At 39.0% G+C, this 16,844-nt stretch overlaps 1 protein-coding gene and 1 long non-coding RNA gene across 5 annotated transcripts in view; one reads left to right on the top strand and one right to left on the bottom strand.

The window, feature by feature from the left end:
* The window catches only part of tapt1a (transmembrane anterior posterior transformation 1a), a 36,173-nt gene that overhangs the window by 14,083 nt on the left and 5,246 nt on the right, over positions 1–16,844 (bottom strand). For 3 of the 4 annotated variants that reach the window (XR_004898106.1, XM_031317098.2, XM_031317100.2), the window contains 11 exons: positions 14,453–14,485; positions 9,912–10,074; positions 9,406–9,541; positions 8,030–8,127; positions 7,660–7,729; positions 6,131–6,211; positions 3,686–3,795; positions 3,505–3,564; positions 3,328–3,396; positions 3,047–3,123; positions 1,213–1,382 (listed from right to left, as the gene is read on the bottom strand). Coding sequence is in view for 3 of the 4 variants with exons in the window: in XM_031317098.2 (XP_031172958.1) it covers positions 1,213–1,382; positions 3,047–3,123; positions 3,328–3,396; positions 3,505–3,564; positions 3,686–3,795; positions 6,131–6,211; positions 7,660–7,729; positions 8,030–8,127; positions 9,406–9,541; positions 9,912–10,074; positions 14,453–14,485 (1,067 nt within the window). In the remaining variant the exon portion in view is untranslated. The remainder of the gene's footprint in view (positions 1–1,212; positions 1,383–3,046; positions 3,124–3,327; positions 3,397–3,504; positions 3,565–3,685; positions 3,796–6,130; positions 6,212–7,659; positions 7,730–8,029; positions 8,128–9,405; positions 9,542–9,911; positions 10,075–14,452; positions 14,486–16,844) is intronic. The other variant, XM_031317099.2, reaches the window with a different exon arrangement.
* LOC116062435 lies at positions 15,578–16,605 on the top strand. Its single transcript, XR_004107968.2, has 2 exons — positions 15,578–15,677; positions 16,553–16,605. It is a non-coding gene; the product is annotated as an uncharacterized LOC116062435 (long non-coding RNA).

Raw genomic sequence — 16,844 nt, 5'->3', positions numbered from 1 at the left:
TGCAGAAATACAGAGTTCTCAACTTGGAAGATATTTGAGCTTTAAAGCTATAGTGTGTAGTTTCTGCCGCCCCCATGAGGAATTCTAAGTAATGACAACAAAACTGTCGGCGCGTCCACATGATACAAGCCTTCCATGACCGTGCACCGAAATCTTCTGAACATAGCCATACTGAGAAATACAGAGAGAGTTGTGTGGAGCTGATAGTCTTAATTAGCTTTGTATCAACTCATTTGCCATATGGTTTGAATGTAACTGACGTTCATTAATATCAAAAAGTTACACACTAAAGCTTTAATAAAAGTCAACTACTATATGGGGCTTGAAATGGCTTATGTGAAACCGCTCATTACCCATTTCTGCCCTCTGGACAAAAACATGCAGTATAGACAGATGGCATATCTAATGTTATGTGAATACAGATCATTGTAAAGACAAAGACATGCAGATGAACATAATTGTGCAGTGAATCTACTGGAGCAGCAGGTAAAGCTGGAGGCACAGACCGACAGAAGTAGCTTAATGTTAGAAAAGGGAGCATGTGCTGTAAGATAGCTGGTTCACATCCCAGCAGCAAATGTGTGGGAAGCAGAAAGAGACTTGGATTAATTTCCCACAACCTCAAAGTAGTTATTATTATACTCTATACGTTGGAGCGTGCCGCCTTAAGCCTTGTAGCAGCTGCTTTCTGAGAAACCAGATTCATTTGAAACACAAGCGCTGGTAAGAGCTTTGATGTTTGATATGACATGATGCACCATTAGGATCTTTTTCATTTTAAAGCTCCTGGCTCAGAGCAGCAGGCGGGTCTGTGGCACACGGGAGTAAATATCTGGAGGGATTTGGCTGTGAATGACAAGGAGATACTGCCACCTCCAAATCTGTGTTTCTGATCGTACGTGTGTGCGTGCGTGTGCGTGTGTGTGTGTGGGGGGGGGGGGGGTACAGGGCCTGTTTAACGGTTTGTCAAGATATTGACATGAATGTCAATGAGGACATTCATATGTAAATATTTGAATGTCAGAATGAGGGTTTGTTAAGTTGTTTATGTCTGTCATTTCTAGGATGATTTCTAGCACACCACTGCTTCTAAAGTCTCCTACGACTACAGCTAACAATTACTTTCATTATTGATGAAAATGCACATAACTTTCTTGATAAATCTTTTGGTCTATAACATGTTAGAACAATCTGAAGTTGTTTGTGGTTTACCTGAAGGTGTGGGACAACTGGCCTGGTCAGCTTTGTTGGGGTTTTTCCCCGAGGAGGATGGAGTGGTGGATGGCCTCTCAAACAGTTTGTCCTCCATGTTGGCCCTTTTGACGTAAACACACGACTTCCCCAGCAGCACAATACTGTTCAACACTTTAAGTGTAACCAGCCTAAACAGGGAGAAGACTACTGATTAAAGAGGTGCATTTCTAACTGGAAGAAGCATTTGGCAGATCAAGCAATCGCACAGTGAATTAAAAACTCTTTGCATTTCTCCAAAAAATACTTTTTGTTTTAAAGCAACACTAGGTAACTTTTCCCGTTTCGGTCCCCCTACAGGTTGGAAGCGGAATTGTCCATTACATTACATTATGCAAGTTTGCCAGATTGGGTAGCGGATCTGTAGTTCGATGGAACTGGACAATGTAATGTAATGGACAATTCCGCTTCCAACCTGTAGGGGGACTGAAGCAGGAAAAGTTACCTAGTGTTGCTTTAACAGTCTTCTACAGTTAACTAACGTTGCTGGATGATGCTTTAATTTGTGAAATAAAATAATCACAAAATATTGTGATGTTGTCTTCTGTTTCTTGTATTCAACTGTGTGTTCATTTTGTGTGAAGCACTTTGGACTGCATGCTTGCATTTAAAAGGTGCTATATAAATAATCTTAAATTTATTAAATAAAAAACTCTTTTAGCAATTGGAGTTTTTTTGCCAGTTCGGTTGATGGATTCAGCACCAAGATGAACTGTAGATATGATTAAAGAATATAGCAAAAATAATGAGGATTATGATTTTAGTCATAACTGAACAGCCTATTCCATCTTTCTTGCTGTTATTCAGTGCTGGGATGTAGCTGAGTTATCACAGTGCGGTCTTGAGCCTCAGCTATAATGAATCTCTTCTACCATCTGGTTTCGCTCGCCACTGTTCACATTTCACCACTGACTACGGCATGTTGATGTGTACCATCCTTCTGTGTTTCTGGGCTTTGCCATCAGGCCCAACATCTGACACTGTGATATGAGAAAGACAGACATATTTGGGTCTGTGGACCACTGCTCGCTGTGACAGGGTGTTTCGGACAGAGAGCGTGTCAGCATAGCTGAGTCTTTGCCAAGGCACAGCGGTCTGTGAGAGCCAGAGTTATTTTTAAATCAGGGGGTTGGGAAGGCCAGAGATGGCACTAGAGATGACAACATTGTATTCTTCACCCTGAGGGAAACTCTCCAATGGTACGAGCTCAATGGGATCCGGCAAATGATAGTGAGCGAGGCAATCATCAGCTCAGCACAGGGAGAATGTGAGGGCACAGTGTAAATACTTATGTAACTGTGTGTGTCTCTGAATCTCAGTGTGTGTTTAGGACAGTGCCTGCATGTGTTAGTGTGACTCTGCAAGCATGTCTGTATACAGCACATGAAAGTCTCTGTGCATATTAAACACACAATAGTCAAAAAAATTGTAAACATTTACATATCCACTGATATATGAATAAATATTTCCAGTGTTAAGATAAAAAAAGGAAATAAAGATTTTGACCTCAATTACAAGGGAAGAAAGGGAATGACAACATATCACCAGAGTAATGTGCATTAACAAACAAAATCAGTTTCAGCCTTTAAATCTCCTCTTGAGTTACATTTTTTTTCTTTCAGATTAAAATAGATGCAGCATATGAAAAATGAAAATGCCAAGTTCAGTGTTACAAATACAGCAATAGAAGGCTTAAAAGGCTCCCTCAATTTTGAATGCTGAGCAGGGCGATCCACAATAAAATCATGTAATAACAGCGGTATTTAAGTCAACAGTATAAATTGAATAGACTTACCCGAGATAAAAGAGGAACACACACGTGTATGAAAGAGCTCCCTGCACCTTTATCGAACTCATTACCACTCGGATGAGCTGTTAAAAGATTAAAAAGCTGAATAAATGTACAATCTGACTTGGGAAATAAAAAAAAGAATGGTGAGAACCATCAGGCAGCGATTTTCAGCTTGTGGCATTAAGTACAAGTTTTAGGGACGTCTTGTTCATTTTAATGTGCCGATGACTAACTCTCTTCTGGTGTCAAGTGTCTGAATAGCAACATAGTGCAGCCTTTCTTACCAGAACAGCCAAAGGCAGAGGAATGAAGCCCATCCTCCGGGCCACTGAGTCACTGTAGTCTGTACAAGCCTACACAGTGACAGACAAGCACACATTACAGCACTCGACAATACTTCATTGATTAGCTGCGAAGGCTCAATGCTGTTTATGTAAGTAAGAAATGAGACAGGTGCTTACGTTCTTCTGTCGACTACTAAGAAGATCGAAAGCCAAACTGGCCCTGTATTCACTGTACACCTGGAAAAGAGAAAAAAAGTAAACAAGACTTCATTAGGAAATGGACCAGTATGTGACAAGTCGTTGTTGAGTTGGTGAGTGAGATTTTTTAGAAATAATGAACATAAGGTTTGGTCCTTACGTCTGCAGTGATGTCATTAAATTTGGTGATGAAAGCATGTTTAATGAAGTCAACCGCAACTTCAGAGGTGACGACCATGAAGACATCAGGGAACAACACCCACAGGTGGTCTGTGGGAAGAAAAATGGCACAACAAACAAACGGTAACACTTTACTTGAAGGTATCGACATAATCGTGACATGACACTGTCATAACTATGACATGACACTGTCATGAATGTGTCATAAACGTTATAAACAAGTCATAAACGTTTATGACTTCTGTCATTAAGTGTCATTTGGTTTTTGTCATGACAAGTTGACACTGTTTGGGTTGTCTTGATTATGACAACTTGAATCAAAGTGACATTACCAGAAGTTGTCTTGGTCATGACAACGTGACATTAAATATGTTTGGCATGTCTTTGTAATGACAACTTGACATTAACCAGGATGACATTACCAGAAGATGTATTTGTCATGACAACTTGACATTACATTTCTTTGGAGTGTCCTTATTAAGACAACTTGACATTAAACAGGATGACATTATGTCAAGTTATCATGACAAATACATCCTCTGGTAATGTCATTCTGGTTAATGTCAAGTTGTCATGACCAAGACAACTTCTGGTAATGTCACTTTGATTAATGTCAAGTTGTCATAATCAAGACAACCCAAACAATGTCAACTTGTCATGACAAAAACCAAATGACACTTAATGACAGAAGACATAAACGTTTATGACTTGTTTATAATGTTTATGACACGTTCATGACAGTGTCATGTCATAGTTATGACAGTGTCATGTCACGATTATGTCGATACCTTCAAGTAAAGTGTTACCCAACAAACTTGTGTTACATGTCAATATTTGTTCTATATGTAAATTATGAGAGAGTGCACATGCTCAGGAATCCTTCCCTGGATGTTGTCTACATTCTGCCTACAACAAACCAGGGAGTACAACCAGTTTACTTTTGTTGGCCTCCGTTATAAAACAGCTTGAGTTAAAATATCAATGAATCACAGTTGAACAAATGAAATCGTAGAGGTACAATTCCAGTAAAGTAGTTTGTTGATGTTGGGTTCACTGCCTACTCCTGAGATTTTCTGATCCAGGATTCAATGTGGTGACACTTAGGGTACAATCTTCAAGTTTTGCTAATATTAGCAAGTTAGAGAAAGAAGAGTCACAAAACACAAGAGTCATACAACATTTAAAGCTGTATTAATAGACTTCCAGCACACAAACCAACATTAGCATTAATGTGGAGCTATGTTTCTGTGCACCTCACTCTCCTCTTAGTTTTGGTTTTACTCCCCACCAACTGCTGAGGGAAATATCTGGCTGTGAGACTGAACCAAAACAGTCAATTTGTGGGCCTCAAAAACAAAACTGCAGTCGGGTGATAACTACGAGCAACCGCCATCATATAAGTAATTTGATCCATTGTTAATATAAATATATTGATTCCTGGAGCTTTACGTAATATAATTATTCACACAATTCAATGCATGAGTTTTCAATTGCTATTAACATATTCCTTTATCAGCACAGTATACACAATATATAACCCTGTGGCTTATAGCAAAAAAAAGAAAAACTGTGATTATAACATATAATATACTTGTATAGGTTTTTTTTAAATACTTAATGCGCAAAACAGCTTTGGCTCTAATCAAAAAGTGTTTAGCTGAGAGCAGGTACTTTGATTCTGTATAATGTAAGAAGTGTAGGCACCACTAATGCGCCATGGAAGATAAGTAAATTACTGGGGATGTGTGGTTTGTAGCTCTGCTAGTATTAGCACATCAGTGTTATGATTTCAGCTGACAGGGTGTCATCTAGTGTGTGTCTGGCTTTGAGACTGACAGGAGGAGTTGAGTGTTTTCGGACGGCTATCCCGCAGAAACACCCAGCTCTCATCCTTCACTCTGCTTTGTCTCATTCACTTTTTGTTGGGAGAGAAACAGATCCCCTAAGGTGTTGCAGTGGGTCAAACGAAACCAAAACAGCAGGAGAAAAGCTGCTCAGCATATTTTTCTGAATTTTTACCATGACAGGTGACGACCCTTCTAGTTGTTAAAAAAAATCTGCTTTTAAAATAGACAAACTATGTTGAAAACTCTGTCTGTTTGCATTTACTATAAAAGAAAAGAAAAATCGGTTACACTTTACTTGAAAGTATCTACATAAGAGTGACATGACACTGTCATGAACGTGTCATAAACATAAACAAGTCAAACGTTTATGACATAAACGCTTCTTTTAGTAAGTGTCATTCGGTTTTTGTCATAACAAGTTATGGTTAGGGTTAGGGTTAGGGTTCATGTGTCATGACTGTGTCATGACAGTGCCATGTGTTCATGACAGCGTCATGTCACTCTTATGTAGATACCTTCAAGTAAAGTGTTACCGAAAAACCTAATAAACTGCAGCTTGAGGAAGAACAGATAATTACCTGGTTTCCATGCAAACTGCTCCATGTTCCTTAGACAAACGATGAGCAGGAGAACGTAGCTGGTGAACCGTTCCTTGATATCTGCAGGATAAAATAAACACATTTGTGATTAAAATTTCTCTGGAACAAGTTGGTTAAAGAAGCATTAACATTTAAGACAAATGCAGTAACGTTGCATTCGCCCACATTTGGTATCCTCGTTCTGTAGTTGTGTTTCAGCAGTTGGTGTTTAAGAAGGTGTGAGAGAATGTTTTAAATGAGATCTGTCAGTTTTACAGTGCTGCACTTTGCTTAAAAAAAAAAAAAAAGGTGCTATGAAAAATGTCTGAAATAAGTCACTGTTCATACATTACAGCAGCATATCACAGTCACAAGGCTTTTAGTCTGATCACAGTATTGCATGCTATGAACATCCGTCTACTGTAATTTGAAGACACAGGTGTTAATGTTTAGCATGCCATCATCTGTGCTAGTTAGGACCAGGCTCAGCTCCATCAACAGAAAATCTTCCATGATGTGAGTGAACAGCGAGAGGGAAATGGCAGCTCATTAAGGCTTCTTGTCTTCTGCTGTCATGAGAATACTAAGAAACTGAGAAATAAGAGCGACTGAGATAGAAACATGCTGCCTCCGGGAATCAAAAGGGAAATGCACGATACGTTTAATATCTCTGTGTTGTATGATTATAAAAATCGATAGATTCATAAAAGACTTGTATGTAAATAAGAGAAACTGTTGTTCATGTTTTAAATGTTTTTCCATTTCAGTTTCATAGTTAACATTAGGGATGTCCAGATCTGATCACGTGATCGGAAATCGGGCCCGATCACGTGGTTTCAGACTCGATCGGAATCGGACGTTACCTCCCGATCAGGACTCGGATATATATGTATATATATTCTCATTATTTTTTAACACATCTATAGTTATGCGGTGGCACAGAGTTAGACCCTTTTGACTCCACACAGAAACAGCAACGCGTGCGGCATGACATCACTTTGTTGCAGAGACGCTATTGGTTAAATGCCGGCAAAGTAGAACACAGAAGCAGCTTGAAGCGGAAAGTGCGAGTATGTCTGCGGTCTGGAGGTATTATAAAGTTGAATTATTATAGAAGTATCGGATCGGGACTCGGTATCGGTAGATACTCAAAATGAAATGACTCGGACTCGAGGGCAAAAAAACCTGATCGGGACATCCCTAGTTAACATTTTAGTAAAAATCAATAAGTCATGTTGAATATATGTCAGTCATACATACAACATAGCTTTTTTGAAAAGAGTCTTACTTTCTAACATACAGTATGATGTCTTCAAAATGCTTGTTTTGTCCAAACATTACAAAATATATTGAATTTATAATGACATACAACAGAGATGCTGTACACCAAGATATTTGATTTGAAAGGACACCAGAAACAAGATGCTTTTTTTATTATTTATCCAGAAGTTTTTGTTTCTTTCACTCTTTTCAATACTTAAAATTATGTATTCAATGTGTGCTCTCTGATAGGACATTGAATATCTTACCACTGTTTGACATTTGGAATAAGTTGTTCTTCTCAAATTTCTTGAACACACTTCCTTTGATCTCCACAAACTGTGATTCAAACAGAAGAACAAAGGAATAAATGCAGTTAGCAACATTTATGATCCAGAAAACACTAAACGGCTGTTTGCAGCTGCAACATTTATGTTTTATCACCAAAGTGCCAAGTTTAATTTTTTCTGGAATACATATGCATACAATCGTTTAACTAAAATAACATGTGTGAATATGTTTTCTTTGTGTTAGAGTGTAACTGCTTAAAGAAATCACACCAGCCAGATTATTGTGTCCAACAATATATTGGGTAGCATACAAATGCTTATCTGCATGTGTGTATGTGTGTGCACCGACATTGTTGGACATCATGATGGTGAGCAGGGACTTGTTGTGTGAGTTGAAGGCGACGTTCAGTGTGGAGGCTTGGACCATGATGAGGATGGCATGGAGGACTGAAAAACAGCCACTTAGGACAACAACTGATTTAAAAAGGATTTGAGCACTGAATAAGCACTTCATTCAAACTTAATTAAAAGTATACATCTTAATAGTTGAACAGACCACATTCTAACCACAGTCATGGCTTTCCTTTGACAAATCCTTGAGCAAGAATCTCTGCCCTGCTCATTCCCTGGAAGTCACGCTGTACTGTATAATGGCATCATCAGTTAAATGCTCAGAATGTACAGTACAAGTAATTTAAATCTACTAAGATCCATACTGAAAACAATATATGCAAATATACTATATTGCACTGAACTGAACTGAGCTGGTTCAGGTCCCTTGTCTTTCCCAAAGAAAAACATAATCAATTTCTGCCTTTTAGTTCTTGTCTGTCCCGTTGGAAGAAAATCAAACCAAATTTCATTCTGGTGTGTTATGGGGGCCTATTTTAACGATTTAAGCGCACGGCGTGAAGCGCATGGCGCAGGTGCGTTTAGGGCGTGTCCAAATCCACTTTTGCTAGTTTGACGGCAGAAAAAAGGGTCCGTGGTTCAAAAGGGTTGTACTTAGTGTCTTCATTAATTCATAGGTGTGTTTTGGGCGTAACATGCAATAAACCAATCAGTGTCATCTCCCATTCCCTTTAAAAGCCAGGCACGTTTGGACCTTGCTATTATGATGGCGGATTTGTACCGTAATATTTTTATTTGTCATCTTTTGCATGTTTGTATTCTGCTGTGCTTCCCTGTGTGTAACAAGCATAGTGTGCGCGTGCTGTGCACGAGCCTAGGTGCATTTTACTAATGCTCTGTTAAAATAACAGTGAAATGCTGCGTTATTGACTTTAGACCAGGTTTTTGTTGGTCAATGGTGCGATCACTTCCCGCTGCCTCAAGATAGCAATACGCCAAGAATTCACCTGAACACACCTCCCTGTAAGACCAGCACGCCCATGCGCACAGGTGCATTTGCTATTTAAACAATGTGGGCGCGGGACGAGAAACTGACAACTGCGTTGGTCTTAAACTAGCAAAGACACTTTGACTGCGTCGGGCTTTGCACTGCGCCGGGTGCAAGATAGGGCCCAAAGGCTTCATTTATCTTTTTTCAGTGGTCACACACAGCTCACTAATCTCACAAAGAAAATGTTGGTTATGGGCATTTCATGAGACTGTGGCTGTATGTCATCTGTCAAACATAACACAGAGGAAAGAGACGCCCAATATCAATCACAGAATTCCAATCGAAACCCATATTTCTGCTGTGGATCTGACCAAGAAGGATACAGACGTAAAAGACAGCCATGAAGAAGTGAGGAATGACTCCTATACTGTCTCTTTTCCGTTCTTTGGGTTCTGTGGCCGTCCAGTAGAGAGCGTCGAGGATGTCTTGACCGAAGGAGGAGAAGAGGCGGTCGGCTACCTTACAAAGAAATGACAGATAAGATCATAACATTAATAATGGCATGTATTTCAAGCAGATGTTTGGTTCATTTTCTCTTTTATCTTTTACCTACATGAATGCACAACTACCAAAACCAAGTTTTGTTGTTCTTTTTTTGCATTTGGTCCATTTAGGTTAGAAAAAGTGTTCCAGATTTATACATCTATTGCGTGTATATACAGTAAGTCCAAAACTATGCACACTGTATGCACAAAACTGGACGAACAGACACACACAGAATTGTAAAAAACTGTGAATGCACTTGAAGGTTTGAATCCACCCATTTTAATATGTTTAATGTTTATTTTACCACCAAATGTCAGTTGTTAACGTATAAAATGTGAGGTACCTCCAACATGTTGTAGATGATGTAGAGTTTGATGACAGACTGCCCTCTGATCTGGTGGTAAATCATGGAGTAATCGACATAATGCATCATGGAGAAGCACAGCACCATGATCAGACCCTTCAGCACGTCACATACCTGCGCTGGCTGCAGCAGCCGAGACCCGCTGACCACACACACACACACACACACGCACACGCACACGCACACGCACACGCAACACACAAAACACACAGAAAGATCAACTTACAGTATCTGTATTGAATATAGAAACACATTTAACCAACCTTCTAGAACATTCTTGCATACTTGAACACATACTTGCATGCTGATGAGTACAGTATATCCAAAGGTAGGGTTTATTCTTAACATGTACACACAATAATAACATCATATAACCTGAGTGAACAATAAAATGTGTTTGTACTCAGGTGTGTAACCATGACTGCAACAGTACTGACTATTGCTGGTTATGGTGGTTCTGAGTCGCTGCTAATTATACCATGCGAGGACACAGTAGGTCAACACATAGGGGGGGAAATAATTAATTTCTGTTCAAAATGAGATATCCCACATAAAAGGAAAAGGCTACAAGAAGTGATAACACAAAAACACAATATGTAAGTATCTCCTTTATACTAAATGTTATCTCATTCATAACATTTATCTCATTTTAATATGTTTCTGTTTTTGTTCTGTGCCTCTGTTCGTATAAAGATTAAATACTGTATTTGTTGTTCTTATCTACCAAACTGACTACAGCACACCAACAAAGATTTGTTTGTGTTTGAGAATCTATCTTTATGGAAATATTTCAATATTGTTACCAAAATGGGTGCAGCATTTTGGACAGAAATATTTAAAATGGTGTTGCAAAATAAATGGAAGAAAACACACAAGCTTAGCTGTTGCAAACTGCAAGAGCAGCAAATCATGTCTATAAATTACATAATCTTTAACGGGTAACAACGTGTTTAAAACATGTGCAGCTTTCATAATTAATAGCAATGGTTGGCAGTGGCAGCTTGAGAGCATGTTAAGAGGAGGGCTGACAAATCCATAGGACTGGTTATTTAGTATTTACTATGACAAGGATAACCGGGAAGAGCCAGAGAGAGAGCTTAACTCTAAGACATCCTGCATATTTTACATGTCAGCTGTGAGACTGGACTATATGTGTCCCCAACCACTACTAAGTACAGCAAGAAGAATATGTTTCATACACTCACCACACAGGCTTCTTACTGAACATTAATCACAACATCAATATTCAAAAACATTGTGGTGTTCATACAGAATTGCCACAGAGAATACAATAACATTTCTCTCAATAACTTCTCTCCCTCTTAATAATAGCAATTCTCCACTAAATCACTATAAACCACAATACTTGACTAACTCACTAGAGCACAAAACATGACAGGACAACAATTAGCTACTCTTACAGCCATCATACCTTAATTAACTTTAGCGGCTGTTGATTAGTCAGCAACACAACAGGGCTACTCCTCACCCTGTTACACCTTTTTAAAGCATGAGAGAGGGAAAGAAATCATGTTTCAGATGGAAGAAATAGTGGGTTGGAGGGTGTGGAGATCTATTTTTAGGCTCCAAGCTGAGAAAGAGAGGAGAAAATGGCCTGAGTATTGGAAGATGTGGAAATGAGCTTATTTAATATAAGTGTCTTCTGAATTGTGTGCAGCTGAGCACACAACTGTGAAGAGAACGGGATGAGATGAACATCTGGGCCGTTTTGTTCAAAGCATAAGACAACGATTGCCTTCATAACCAAACAATAGTTTGTTTTCCTGAAGCTACGGCTCCATCCAGTGGTCACCTCTGTAGTCATTCATGTAAAAGAGGCATGGCTCAAAACTAACAACCAAAGCTATGCTCCTATAGCCTCGTGAGACCGTACTGATCTCGCGAGCCCCAGTTTTCCACTCGCAGATCAGTCTGGCATCTTGAGACTTGAGGGTTTAGGTGTGACGCAACGAGAAGCGACTGTTCAGTCTAAACAACGTGGCGGCTTCCATGGATGAGATGAGTGTAGCTATCGCGCAAGTTTTATCCGAATTAGAAAGTATTCCTTCATTGAAAGAAGAGCAAAAAACGGCACTGGAGGCTTTTCTTGGAGGAAAAGATGTTTTTGCTCTTCTCCCGACTGGTTTCGGCAAGAGTTTGATATATCAACTGGCTCCGCTAGTCGTGAAGAAGGTGGTGATAGACAGATGGTTTATCCAATCAGCTAACCAGTATTTTCGCCCCTTCCCAAAAGTTCTCCAACGGAAAGTTCCTAGATGGATATGCCGAGCAAATGCAAAGCAATCCATCTGGCGGAGTCAGGTTAATGCTCCTACCGATTACCCATTAATGAATTTTGTTTTTTCCCACTTAATGTAAAGTTTTTGTTCAGTGCTCAATGTACAATTATAATTATTTACAATAGATACATAAATATTTAGTGTACTAGGACAAAGTTTACTGTAGCAGAAGATACAGGACTCAGGGTAGGGTTGGGTACCGAAACCCGGTTCCACTATGGAACCGGTTCCTACGCAAACGGTAGTATTCAGACCGGATTAGAACGCAAATTTTGGTTCCAACTGAAATATTTTCCCTCTGTCGCTCCAGACAGCGGCAGACTCTTTTTTCTTTCTCCCTTTTCCGCCGAGTGGCGCCCGTGCCCGCTCGCGGTGTGAAGCGCGTGTCCGCGCTATTCTCCGAAATGCAATCACTGCTGATAGGCGGCTTTTTGTACACGCTCCGAAACAGACGTAAAAATATCACACTTTCTCTGTAGTCTACCGTTAGCTAGCTATCGTAAATGTAGGCTACTTTTAAAATGGCATATTTTCTCTCTGGGCTCACCAAAACAGACGTGATCACTGCACGTGATTGCTAGTAAACATATTACACTTGCTCTGCTAGTCTATCGTTCAGGACAAGACCCTGTAGCCTGGTGGTGGGGGAAGCAGGACAGCCTCCCCAAATTGTCTGCCCTTTCAAACTCATACTTGTGTGTACAGGCCTCTTGGACACCATCTTAGAGAGTTTTCTCCTGTGCAGGACATGCCATACGTCAGGAGAGGTGTCTTATCTTGCCAGAGAAGGCAAATATAGTCATTTTTCTGCAAAAGAACTGCTAAAGTTTGAAGCTGGTTTAGCATACCAACTCAACATTTATTCTGTTGTTACTTGTTAATAGTGTAACTTTTATTTGTTAAATTATTGTAGTTATGTGTTAGGTGACTTAGGTTTACTTATTATATATTTAAGTACTTTAAAATGTGAATATATTGTTAAATTTAAATAATTTTTAGGAATCGGAATCGTTTTAAAAGTACCGGTTCAGCATCGGAATCGTAAAAATCCAAACGGTACCCAACCCTAACTCAGGGTAGAGATAGAATAAAAAAAAATAGGAATACAAAATAGGAATGCTTGGACTACAACACACACAGATGGAGTGTGACTTCATTCTCTGCTCAGGACGCCATTACTCCACCATATCTTTACATAACAAATAGTTTGCTTCTATTTTAATATTCTGAATATCGTGTACAGCCTCTTTAAGGTGATGTCTTCCCATGTCTTATTTTTTTCAACCAACAGTCCAAAACTATTTCATTTACAATGATAAAAAAAAAAAACAGAAAAGCAGCAAATCCTCAAATTTGCAAAGTTAAAACCGGTGAATATTTGACATTTGTGCTCAATAAATGACTTAAAAGAAATAATCAATCATTAAAATTATTGCTGGTTAATTTTTTTGTCAATCTTCTTATCGAATAACAGATTCACAACATTACACTTCTCTTGAAAACACGTTTTGGTAAGCAGTAGCTTTTGAATTCAGGTGGTTAAGGTGGTAATGCATCTTATCCTCAACATGTGCGACACACTCAGCTCTCTGGAGGCAAAGCTGCAGGCAGTGTAGCCTGTACAAAGCAGTTTTCACTATCTCTATATACTATGTATGTTGGAGTGCAGTCAGTGAGTCAGCTATGTGCTGCATTCCAATTAGCCATCACTATGTGCCATTTACTGTATGCATCATTAGCCTGACAGGCATTAAGACTGCACCAGAAAAAGAAGAGAAAGCCTGATTTCTGATGCAAAACCTTGTTAGAGTAGCAAACCTGCAACCTGCAGAGCAGCTGGGGGTGTCTGTGCAGGGAAGGCGAATAAGTAGAGTTTTCCCTTCCCTTATACAAGACAAATGAGCCCCAAACTGCCCTAGAGGAGCTGTGCAATAAGCTGCCCTCTAGTTTAAGCATGTGCAGCTGTATCACTGACAAGCAACATGGTGATGAGAATGAGCATGCACTCTCAGCAAACCTTCCCTGGATGAGTTTGAAAAAACAGACTTATGCGGAACCAACATGGCAGCTCTGGCTCGAAGAATGGAAACATGACATGAGGTTCTGAGCTGTATATTAACAGATACAATGGAGATGAAGATAAACCGGTGAATGGATGTGGAGGCCAGTTCAGAACAGCAATAACATTTATGAAGCCTTGATGGGCTTTAGGGAGCGTACCTGCTTCTCCTGCAGTAGGGGCATGTGCGTGCCCTGCAGGGGGGAGGAAAGCGAGGGAAGAATCAGATAGAGGGTGAGGTGAGGAAGACAGGCAGTGTCCATCAGGGGGGGGGGTCTTTGGGTACATATGAAACTGTATGTTTACTGCACTTTTCAGTGGTGGAAGAAGTATTCAGATATTTTACTTAAGTAAAAAAAGTAATATTACAGTGTACAAAATATCGAGTTACAAGTAAAAGTCCTGCATTCAAAATCTTACTCAAGTAAAAAAAAAGTATACAAAAGTATTAGCATCAAAACATAGTTAAAGCAGCAAAAATAAAAGTACTCATTATGCCGATTGGCCCATTTCAGAATAATTATAATAATAATTATTATTATTATTAATTGCATGCATTAATGTGTTCATCACTAATGTTGCAGCTGGTAAAGGTGGAGCTAATTTTAATTACTTTATATACTGCTGGGTACCTTAACCTCTGATACGATACCATAATTTCATTAGTTGATTTATATTTAGTATTAATAATCTAGATCTGCAAACTAGTAACTAAAGTTGTCAAATAAATGTAATGAAAAAAGTGCAAAAAGTACACTATTTGCCTCCAAAATGAAGTGATGAAGACGTATAAAGTAGTACCTCAAAATTGTAATTAAGTACTTGAGTAAATGTACTGCTTTTCAATTTCAATATTACATAATAAGTAATAAGTGATCAGAAAACTTTACCAGAATGTCTTTAAGGCCTATTTTTGCTCAAGGAAAACAGATGCGATGTTTAAAACTATAGTATGTGTTGCCTGTTTATAGGGAAACACACAAACAAAAGTCATGAACTGGTGACATATTATAGCAATGGATCAGCAATATTATGCTTTTTAACATTTTACCACTGCACAGAATGTGGATATTTGCTGTTCAAAGAAGCAACCAATAGTTAAAGATGACCATGTCGTAAGAGAGAAACAACACAAACATTTCTCACAAAGCCTTTTCGTGCAAGATTAGCTACTATGTCTGTTTACAATCAAGAAACCAAAAAGGAAGAGGGTAAATATTGCATTACTACAAATCATGCTCATATACCAAACAGAACACAACTACTTTTAGAGTCATGTGTATGCATGTATTTGTGTGTGTGTGTGTGTGTGTGTGTGTGTGTGTGTGTGTGTGTGTGTGTGTGTGTGTGTGTTATATGTATGATTTAGCTCCACTTGTATAATAGGTAGGGCTGAACGATTAATTGCATTTGCGATAATATCGCGATATGTTAAAACGCGATTTCCTAATCGCAAACGCTGCGATTTGGTCACATGACTCGCGAGAGCAAATCAGTCTGCACTCCGCAGAGAAAGCATCAACTAGCACGCTAATGCTACGCCGTACCTTGAGCTGATTTCTGTCATTCAAACAACTCTGAGTTGTAGTTTAAAACTTTTACAGCCATTTTAATAAAATGAAGGGTTTTATTCGGGCTTGAGTCTATACATGCAGTTAATGGATACAGGCACACAGAACTCAAGGCTCGGTTGGCAACGATTAGCTCTGATTAGCGGTTAGCTCCGTTATAAAGATATGGAGTGGAGGAGCTGCCACTGAGAGGGGTAACAATCAGACTGATAAATGACGTTCGGGGAGCTTTCACAGCAGCGTGGCCGCGGGGTTTCAACAGTTTTATTAGTACATTTACATGTACTAATAATCCGTGGGATTACAGTTAATCCCACGGCAAGAACACCAGCAACTAGCTAACGTAACGATAGCCTCTCTGAGCAAGTGCACACACGGCAGCACGCAACTTCACGAACTGAAGCTGGAGGCAGCTCCTCTCTGTGCACTGTAAAAAATGACACTGTTGTGTGTGTGTGTGTGTGTGTGTGTGTGTGTATATAGATATATACTATATACTATATTTTTACTTATTTAACTGTCTAGTGTGTAATTGTGTGTTCATACTATACATTATTATATTATTCTTTGTTGAATAATACAGAAGACAAAGAGCTTAAAAAAATAATCGAATATCGAATCGCAATCGCAATATTTGGGAAAAAAATCGCAATTAGATTATTTTCAAAAATCGTTCAGCCCTAATAATAGGGCTATACAATTGTTTATGAATGATAACTGCAAACACAACTTTGGTTAGAATTTTCAAGGCAAAAAATAGTTGCATTACATTACAAATATTGTGTTTAGGATTGCAAGTATAAGCTCCTAAACCTAATTCAACAAGTTGGAGATTTAAAAAAAATAAATGAAATAACTGTTATAAAATACTTAAGTACCATCCTTCTACTCGTGTGCTAGCACTCACTGGCAACCATGCAGCATTCTTTCTATTCAGCTTATTGTATAAAATTTAGAAAAGTTATACCAGGAAATGGCAACA

This window comes from Sander lucioperca, chromosome 1, assembly GCF_008315115.2.
Source record: "Sander lucioperca isolate FBNREF2018 chromosome 1, SLUC_FBN_1.2, whole genome shotgun sequence".
Taxonomy (NCBI): Eukaryota; Metazoa; Chordata; class Actinopteri; order Perciformes; family Percidae; genus Sander; species Sander lucioperca.
This window is presented reverse-complemented; position numbering and strand designations above follow the sequence as displayed.